Raw genomic sequence first — 9,891 nt, forward strand, 5'->3', positions numbered from 1 at the left:
GGGGGGGGGGTGGAGGAGGAGGGAGGGCTGCAGCTGAGCGGAGCACCCAGGAGGAGAAATTAAGAGGTCTACGAGCCATGAAATTGTTTTCGTTTGGGAAATCTGTCATCCACCCTCCTCAGTCGGCAAACCCCGTCCAACGAAGTGGTGTCGTTTATTTTGTACCTGCTGTTTTTCTTCAAAGTGGCCAATTATATATGCAACAATACGCCTTTTAGTGGGACTTCCTCCTTCTTTTCCACCTTACTGAATCTCAATACATTGCCTTGCCTATTTATCTCTCTCTCCCTTACTTGAAATGCGTCATCGAACAATTTCTATACTTTTTTTTTTTTTTTTGAAACAGCAGGAAACTTCACCTCTCTAACATGAGGGTGGTTTAGATCTCTGTCTTGCATCACGTGCTTCTACTGCCTTTTTAAGATGACTCTCACCGATTCTCTCTTTCTCAAGGCCAATCCATAAATTATTCCGACTAGTGTTGAAGCTAAAATCTGGCCACACAAGACAACGCAACACTGACATCCGTCAGCTTTCCCACTGAGGTGGTCATTAATTTATGGTCACGATAATAATGTCAGTATGTCTGTGCAGATAAACCTTTTCTTCATCTACTTTACGCCTGTTTGTACAGCAGTTTGTACTGAACTAAGTTTACTACTTTTACATCTTTATACTTGCGTCAAAGGCTAGTCTGTTTAAGTGTTAGACCTTGGCAGTGTAGTATCTATAAATAAAAGTACATAAAAGTCAGATTTATTTATATAACTTAGTACATACTGTACAATATTCCTCATAAAGTCCCTAAAACTTGAGTGGAGTTCTATCCAGGGGGGGTGAAATACGTGGGAAAACTTGCAGTAGTTAGAAATGCCAACGACAGGATTGTGGTGTAAATGAAGTACATGAAAGGAATGGGAAGGCTTTTTCTAGTCCAAAATCAATAATTTGCATTGTTTAAAAGTTCAGAGTTGAGGACCAAGCTGGGGTGAAGTCATAATGGGTAACCATTGGCTGTGTTCAAGTCAGGTTTCTCCAGAGCCAAGGGTTGTTACAAGTCTGTGTCATAATCTGAAAAACAGAGGAACTTGGCAGCTCCTGTGGTTCAGAAAAACTTCTTCACTTGAAGGAAATGAAAATGCCCCCAAAGAAGCATGAAGTGCAGTAAAATGTTTCAGAGGGAGACGCTATAAAAGGAGATGGTTACCACTGTGACTTTATGAGGCACAAAACTGGGTCTCTGGAGGGAAAAAAGGTCCACATAAAATCAGGGAAGGCGCCGTCAGGACAAGTAGTGCTGAAAAGACATGGAAGATGACACAGCAACGGTCAGGAGAGGCACTTGAAGATTGTCCATTTTGTTTAAAAAAGAAGCTACTGTTAACAAAGACTGAGTATTTATCAGATGGGCTTGTGTAAAAGTCTTGGACTGCCTAAAGTTGTCTTTTGCATTGATCCAGTTGAAAATAAGCCAACTAAATGCAAACGAAACGAAAAATCTAGAGGACCGAGCACAGAGCCATGAGGGATGCCGGCTTTTACAGAATGGAGAAAAGCTGTTTAATTTTGAGACATAAAATCAGTTCAAGGTAACGGATTAAACCCATTCTTTAGATTTGTTTGGCATCCTTCACCTCATTCGTATAATTATTTCTTAAGCTACCAAAAAGAGTTTTATTTTGACTGTTTTAAGTTTGTTTATTTTTTCCACTTGTTTTTTCACAGATCTTCCCTCTGTCAACCAAAAGTATTCAGTGTGACAGGCAAGTCAGATTGTTATTTTAATTTTTTTTTTTACTAAACAAACAAGGAAAACTGCACAGTATTGTTCAGTGAGGTTTGACTAAATAAACATGAGCCTTTTAAAGGGAGAAAAAAGGGACAAGTTTTAAATGTTTATGCAAAACTCATGTCTTGTGTAACTGTCTGCGTTTGTCCAGGGCCTGCATGATAAAGCGGTTTTGTCAAGTTGTCCTCAAAGAGCTAACAGGGCTATTTTAATGCTGTCGTTCATGTGGAGTCTTGCTTCTCCGTCTGTCTGGTAACAGATCACTGTCTTTGCTGACTAAATGCAGAGTACTGTAGGTATAAAACCCCCGAAATGGAGCGTACGGCGACACTTAACCATGGACATCGTATTCTTACTGGTGTCATTTTACAAACTGTTTGACCACCTGTTTTCCCCTGCTCTGACAAAACTCAGTCTGCTTGGCAAAACTGAAATAAACAAGAAGATCAGAAAGTGCGATTGTGCTGTAGTCTGTTATACGTTAATGTTGATTTACTTTTCAGCGAAATACCGTTCAGTTTATTTACCAGCTTCACAGATATAAGGCTTGCTTTCCAAATATATGGCATAAGGTGTTCTTAAAAAGTGATATTTCACTCTTTTCTGTTTTGCTTTTTTATTCTTGAACCATCACACATTTTTGAGTTGTACAGTATTTATGCATTAGATCATATGTCAGTTCAGCCTTCCCCTCTAAAACTGACCACTTTTTGGGTTTTTTTCTCAGCTACATCTTAATGAATTGGAATGCAGAATCCCCAATAAAGATGTCCGTTTTGTCAGGTTTTTATTAATGCGATTGGAGAACACTGCATGGTCTTTTTAGTTTTTGTTCTGATTGTTTGAAGTGCTGTTAAACCCACTGTGGTCACTAAAAGCTCCAATGGGCCGTGTCAGTCACTGACTGTGTTGCCAGATATGTAATAATTATCGTGTTTAGACAATAGTTTTAAAGTCTATTCAATGGTTTTTACAAAGCCCAAATATTAAAAAATTAGTTTGGGCATTTCCTTGCACTGAAAAGCAAAGTTGTTTTTATTCACGCAACACGCATTTCATCAGAAAGTCTGCGACTGCCAAGCATGTAAACCCCCCTCCCCTACTGAGTGCACATTTGCCAATCACAACACATCCCCCACCTATCAGCTGACAGAAAAAGTTCAGACACCCTCCACCTCTACCAGCACCTCTGAAACAAGTGCATCCTCGCTCCGCACATGCAATAGTTTTGATAAAAATATGATAGTTTTAAAGGGACTGTACAATATTTCTTCATTTCCTATCTGGCAACCTTGATCACAGAACAACATTCCTTTATAATCACCTGATTAATCGGTGCACATTTCACCGCGGTGGATTTTTACAGGTTAAAATCTTCACAAATCTCTGTGCGGTCGCTAGTTGTATTGCTATATATCGCTCGTAACACATCTGTTAAGACTTACTGATGTCCTGTTTGTTGCTCACTGTGACATGGCTGCGTGTGTCTCTGCGTACAGAGAGGGTAATTTACATCCCATAGCAAAAATGTTTGGGGTACAGGTTTTACTGCCAGGTGTGAACGCTCTCAGTCAGAGCTATCAAGTCACCCAGGTTCCAGGTCTGAACAGGGCCTGAGGGCTCAAAAGTGGGACAGATTTATCTGTTTATCTGAATTTGTTTAGCTGAATGTAAATCTATAAATCCTGAGCCAACACCGGAAGCTAATTTGAAGTGGTGCTCTATCAATTTGTTCAATACATTCAAGAAGATGTGAGTGGGCTAAAATGATTTACACGACTAGGTTGTCGAGAACTTTGCAAATTGGGGGAAAAAGGCCATTTTTGCTCGAAAAATGACACTGTTGCATTGGCGAAGCTGCCTCGATGATGGGAAAATTTAGCCTTGTTCTGTTTTATTAAATACATTGTGCATCAAATCACAAGAACCATGACCTTTCAACAGTGTGATACATGTGCAGAAAAGCTGCTGTCTGCATAAAGAGCGGAGATCCAATCACAAGTGTCGTTTTAACACCGGATGCAGCGCAGTCAAGGATGTAGATTCTAATTACATTAAAAGTAATAATGAACATGAGAGATTAGAAGGTCTGAATAAACCTATGTGTCTCATGGGAAGGAGGAAGTTTTATTGATGAGCTTTGACACTTTGACGATGATGAATCTGCTACTCAAGAAGGGCGTTTTCTGCCAGAAGAGGCGTCTGGTGATTGGTCAGATGGTTCGTCTGGTGGGGTAGCTGCACGTCCTGAAACGGAATCAGCGGGTTCAGATTTTAGACGGCTTTTAAACAAAAGAGAGAGCTCTATTTCGTGGAATGACAAAAGACTGGCTCACCTCTCTGGGTCTGTAGACTCCAAGTTTGAAGCGGCAGCAGACGATATCAAAACAGAAGCCCACGAGGCCGTGAAGCATGCCTTTAAGGAGACAACGGGTTGTATTTTCAGAGAGGTTGCATGTCTGTGGTCTCTTTTTGTAGACTATCTTAAAATCATTAGAGTTTTTGTAATGAGAAGAGGAAGTATGAGTTTTGTTGGTCTTTCAGTCTTCAAATAAACCACTTTATCTGCTTTATCCTTTTAAAGACCAAAAAAGCATTAATTCTGCTGCATTTCTTGCAGAACAATATGTTCTTTCACTGTCTTGTTAAACAGAGAGAGTTGGACGTGACTGTGTGTGAAGCCAACTCGCCTGTGGTGGAGAATATGCCTCCGACGATGCCGCACAGTCGCACCAGGAACTGCCAGAGCGGCATGTGCTGCTCGCTCACCGTCACCATCAGGGAGCTGGTGTCGTACTTGACGAAGATGCCGGACACACCGTGACTGCCTGCCACGTGGTTGATCACCCGCTCCTTGGAGAAGACGGTAAGGCAAAGGTCAGTACGTCCTCCCCCTATTTGCCATCCTGATCTCAGGTTGTTTTGTTTTTTCCCAAGCTCTGCGCAACAATCACTCACCCGTTCGGTCACAGAGAACTGGTGCGTGTCTGCAGATATCTTGTACGTGTTCAGTTTGGTGGGAACCACTGTAATGAAGTACTGGTACATCTGGTTATCTGTAGTGAAGCAGAAGAAGGCGAGGAAACCAAGAATGACACATTTGGTTCAGATCAGTAACTCTTTCACTGAGATCTAATGACATCGACGGATAGGTTCTAATTTTAAAAGAAACAAATCTCCCCGGACTGAAGTAACTCACTGTTGTAGGTGATTTTCTCTGTGCCGTCCAGAGGATTGATGATGCCCGGTATCTCCTCACCGAAAGACAAATGATCTATCCGGTGGGAGAAGTTGTACGCTGCAGAGCAGAGATGAGAAGACAGTCGGGTTCAATCAGTGTTCGTGGCGAGCTCCGTTGGGTTTGCTGAAACGTCTGCGAAGCGTTCACTTAAAGTAACGTTGCGGTTTTTATTAGACGGCGTCAGAAAAGCAACTTTCCACTCACACTCGTGGCTTACAAAAGCTGCGATGTGCGCATGGCCCTGAGGATGGTGAATAGGCCTGGGGGAAAAAAAACAGCATCAGAAATTTGTCTTTTATTATATTTAATGGAATGAGTTCACGGTTACATCCGTTTTCGTTTAAACTATGTAAATAGTTCCCTACTTTCCCACTGTGATGTGTAGGTTTCCTGCCACCTTGTTGACATAAACGTGTCCATGAATCCTGCACGCGTTGAGCGGCTCCTCGGAAGCATCCTCCCTGCAAAAAAAACCCCAAAAAACCCACAATTAAATACTGATTTTTACAGCTGAATTGATCTTTAACAACACACAATATGATTGATAATTCTGTGCCAGCTGTTTATTTATTAACAAAGGAAATCAACTGCTCGGCGGCGTGTTTGTGCGTATAAGACTGACCGTGGCGGCAGGGCAGTTGGAGCTCCCTTCAGCAGAGTTTTGTACAACACCTCCTGCAGAGCGTGCTCCTCCCTCAGCCTGCTCTGTATGAGATGCAGCGTCCTGAAAATAAACAACAAATAATATACAGCTACGCTATCTGTGTGCAGAAACTACATCTGGAATGTTGATAAACGAGACTTGGCAGCATGTCTTCACTTACCTCTGCCACAGTCTCTGCTGGGGAGTCAGCTCAAAAATAACCTGATCAAACACACACACATACACACGAGGAAGACGCCCGCTTTAAGTGGACCCTAAAATCCTGCCGTTTTAAACGATCGTCCCGACGTTTAAAGCGTTTCACTCACAGGCTGGTACTGCAGGCCACTCGACGTGATCATCGTCTCCGCCAGGTCCAGAATATCTGCGCCAACATCTGCAGCAGAAGGCGTGAACGTGTGTCTTAACGTGTAGGATGAACATTTAGGAAGCACTTATCTGACAGAGGGGTACTCACGCTGGCACTTCATCGCAACAGTGATGTCCACGTTTATTCTTAGTTTACTGCAATAAAGAGATAAACGCTCATCTTATAATGCAACTAAAAGCAATATTTATGCCAGCTTTTCAGTGGTGGCTCACCTGGAAAAGTCCTTGTCAACTTCATATTCGTATTTCATCCAAGTGTCTCGATAAACGAAGAACTCCAAGATGGCCAGAACGGCCATGGCACTGAAAGCTATGAGGGACACTGTGGGTAAGACAGAAGAGCAGGGCGCATTACTTCGCCGCCATCTCACCGCTGTCGCTCTGCAGAAGGGCGTCTCACCTGTCCCCCCAGACGCCGATGTCTCCACATAGCTCTCGGACACTTTGGGAAAGGCGTCCAGCTCCTTCACCAGGTTCAGAGCTTTCCTTCTGGACAGGCGCCTCATCTTCAGCTCCCAACTAAAACAGGTAAAACGCCATCAGAGCGCCGAGCTCCAGATTTATTGGATTTCCCAACGTTACCATGGAAAAATGACTCTAGGTGAAGAGTTATTTATCACTCCATGCATGTATCCGCTGTCTAACAGTGAAATTCCTTATCAAAACCACTGAGATGCATGCAAATGTTCTAAAAACAAAATAATATTCCTGTTTTCGACACTCCATTAGCAATAGTTGAGGTCCTGGTTAGCTCTGCTCTGTTCCTAAAACCAACAAACATTTTCTATTTTTCCTAACATAATTAGTTTTTTAAGCTAGTTAGGCCACAGCTTTATGGGACATTTTGTGAAAATCATTTAGAATTTTTTTCAATTATGAATTAAATTTGAGAATATTGAACTGAAAAATGCCACTCCCAAAGTTCTAAAAACATAAATAATACATAAATGAATAAAGTGAAGTAAAGTAAATCTTAAAAGTGGCAATAATTCTAAATTTAAATAATAAAAATTGGGTCATTTATTCCAACTGGTGCATATTTATTAGGACAATACCTAAATTATCAAATCATGAGGTATTTTAAAAATTTGTATGTGTCAATGTGAAAAATTAAATAGGCATCTTTTATATTTAAAATAAGGTCATCTGTTCTATAGTGTCCCAAAAATAGCATTAAATTTACTTTATATCCATAAAAAAAATCATCCTTAGACTATTAATGCTTGTGCTGATAATAAATATTTAGGTCGAGACGAGCGTTTTGAACGAGATTCACTGCCTTCTCGGCAATATTTATTAATTATCTTACCTTTTTTAATCATATATTTAGCTCCAGTTTCTCTGTAAAGCTTTCGGAAACAGCGAACAACCTGCTGCCTGCTGTTTGAGACACATCTGGATTTGGACACGAACATAATCCATGATGCTAAAACGCAAGAGGCGGGGCGGGCTCGCTTCCTCCTTTTCAAAGCTTACGTCATGACGTAAGCTGGCGTTGGTAGGCACGCACAGGTGACGCGCGTCAAGCAGTTTGGCTCTTCTGCCAGTAGATGGCGCTTTAACACCAGACTGTTTTGTTCTGGGATCGCAGCAATGAAACTTTTAATTGAGGTTGTAATATTTGTGCTTTTCATCTTAGCAAGTTAAAATGACTCTTTCTAATCAAATAAAAACAACTGATTCCAACATTTTTACCATAGCTGTTTTTACCTACCATTTGTTAGGCTAATTAACTGTAAGCAAGATGAGATTTGTACAGAAAATACAAACTTTTAATGCATTATAAATTGGCACTTCTCGTTAACATTTGTAAATCTAACCTATACTGTTGACAAATTTCATTAGATAATGAGGTTTTTTATTTTACTCCTGCTTGCTTTGTGTTTGGTTTTGTCTTGTTTTGTTTTTGCAGGGTGTTAATCTTGTAACAAATAGATAATTTGTCTTTTTTTTTTTTTAAGAATGTGATTATTATTATGTTTTGGGGTATTTTTAGATTAAATAACTAAAGAATGGTGCATCTCCCAAGTCTTATGTAAGATTTGTTTCAGGTTCTGCTCATTTCCAACAATTTCCGATGTTTTTTGCTTTTAGGTCTGCTAATATAATATCCATTTCTCGAATTTTTTCAGATCCCAAATAACACAATGATTATTTTGACGCACAAAGCTCCCAATGAAGTCATTATTGAGGTTCAATCAAATGCAGCAAAGCTGATTGGTAGATCTTCACATTGCAGGTGGACAAGAAGAAAGCAACCCAGGGTTTTTTGAAGGTGAGGAAGAGGAATATTCTGCAATGCTCAGTCACACCATTTTAGTATGATGAAGCTTGGCTCCAGAAAACCAAATTATATATTTGGTTTTCTGGAGCCAAGCTTCATCACACTAAAATGAAAACAGAGGCCCACAAACACAGAAGAGCTAATCTGTGTGTGTCTGTTCGCAAAATATCTCATGAGCCACTGGACAGATTTAAACGAAACAGGAAGTAATCGCTGGGTGGACATCTACCACCAACCTCTGGAATCAATTCAAGTCAAGATGATCGCATCTGAGCGACCTTAGCAAACACAAACATGACCATAACTCAGTCAGTTTTACAGATATTGAGTTAAATTTGGTCTGGTAGTAGCAGAGAGTGATCACTAACACACACTCTGAGTGCTAACACATCTTGTGAGATCTCCCATGAGCATCATTTCTTAACATAAGATGGTCTTAAATTCAAACTTTGGCACGAAAGGCGGTGGAGGATATGCCTTGTTGGACCTTTTTACGGAGAATAGATTGGAAAAAAAGTTGTGGAAAAAAAAGACACTATCTTTTTGTGCATTGTAGGTGAAGTGTGTCACATCTTGTGGTTCTGCTGATAGACGAAATCATGACATCATCTGTCTCAGGAGCGTCTTTTTCTCTCACAAGTGACGCTGAACCTGCTATAGGTTTTTGCAGGGCCCACACAGAAAGTCACACTGAGGTGACGCGAGACAAAACAAGATGCGAAAACTTGATAATGATCCACTTCAACCAGGCTGTGGTTGAGGACGAAGGTGCTGTTTGCATCTTGCTGCAGGCTGAAAGTGAACCAAGAGAAGAAACCACATCTCTAAGGCTTATTTCTGCAGATTAACACCCCCCCCCCCTCCCCCCTCCTTGAATCACATGTGTCTGGTGTGCAGTGAGCGCTCAGGAGCTGCTGCATGCACCAGAGCTGCTTGCCTATGCAGGGCTGCACAGATGGGCGTGTTGGGGGATGGGTGCTGTCAGCGCACAGATCAAGCTGTGGGTCGGTGGTCCCATTGCTATTCAACACACAGGCACGTAGGGCATGTCAGACATCCTCCACGGAGACATACTGAGCATCTTGTGTTTTGATTTTTTTTTTATGCGTCTGAGCTGTTCAGTTGCTGGGAAGTAGTGGATTCTCTGATTTTTGTTTTCTTTGCAGCTTTACAGTATATTTATAGGCTGCTAATAAGTTGGTGTTGTTAGTTTTAATCAACGCAATTATTTAGCACTTTTAACATAAGTGTAAATTTTATTTCTGCGTGTTTTTTTTCTTTGCCTCTGCAAAGATTTGGATGCATGCATATTTGTCACGCTGAGGCGTTTTGTAAAGATTAGTAATTTTGTAACAGTGCACCATCTTGAATGACTTAAATCATGACAAGCAAATTAAATGACAAAAATATATCTCCTTCTCAAATCACCAAGGTTGGCTTGAAAAATGTGTAATGACAAAAAGAGTGACAAAAAATGTCAAAAAAGCCAAGAAGTGTTAACATAGCAACAACGAAGACACTAACAGTGATATTAAAACACGGAA

The 9,891-nt window shown here is 40.9% G+C and overlaps 2 protein-coding genes across 2 annotated transcripts in view; one reads left to right on the forward strand and one right to left on the reverse strand.

Moving 5' to 3' along the window:
• The window catches only part of si:dkey-97m3.1 (fatty acyl-CoA reductase 1), a 45,787-nt gene extending 43,541 nt beyond the window's left edge, over window positions 1–2,246 (forward strand). Inside the window, exon 13 of the mRNA XM_017411633.3 lies at window positions 23–2,246. Coding sequence (XP_017267122.1) covers window positions 23–24 — 2 coding nt within the window. The 3' untranslated portion in view covers window positions 25–2,246. The remainder of the gene's footprint in view (window positions 1–22) is intronic.
• Window positions 2,247–3,877: 1,631 nt separating this feature from the next.
• LOC108233325 (endoplasmic reticulum-Golgi intermediate compartment protein 2) lies at window positions 3,878–7,560 on the reverse strand. Its single transcript, XM_017411719.3, has 14 exons — window positions 7,373–7,560; window positions 6,464–6,582; window positions 6,277–6,385; window positions 6,152–6,198; window positions 6,003–6,070; window positions 5,855–5,895; window positions 5,653–5,754; window positions 5,396–5,491; window positions 5,235–5,290; window positions 4,989–5,087; window positions 4,748–4,845; window positions 4,480–4,642; window positions 4,126–4,205; window positions 3,878–4,036 (listed from the first exon to the last, which is right to left on the reverse strand). Exons 2-14 carry the CDS (start codon window positions 6,567–6,569, stop codon window positions 3,956–3,958), a joined length of 1,146 nt encoding a protein of 381 aa, XP_017267208.1. The 5' UTR covers window positions 6,570–6,582; window positions 7,373–7,560; the 3' UTR covers window positions 3,878–3,955.
• Window positions 7,561–9,891: the final 2,331 nt, after the last annotated feature.

The sequence above is a fragment of the Kryptolebias marmoratus genome, linkage group LG18 (assembly GCF_001649575.2).
Source record: "Kryptolebias marmoratus isolate JLee-2015 linkage group LG18, ASM164957v2, whole genome shotgun sequence".
Lineage (NCBI taxonomy): Eukaryota > Metazoa > Chordata > Actinopteri > Cyprinodontiformes > Rivulidae > Kryptolebias > Kryptolebias marmoratus.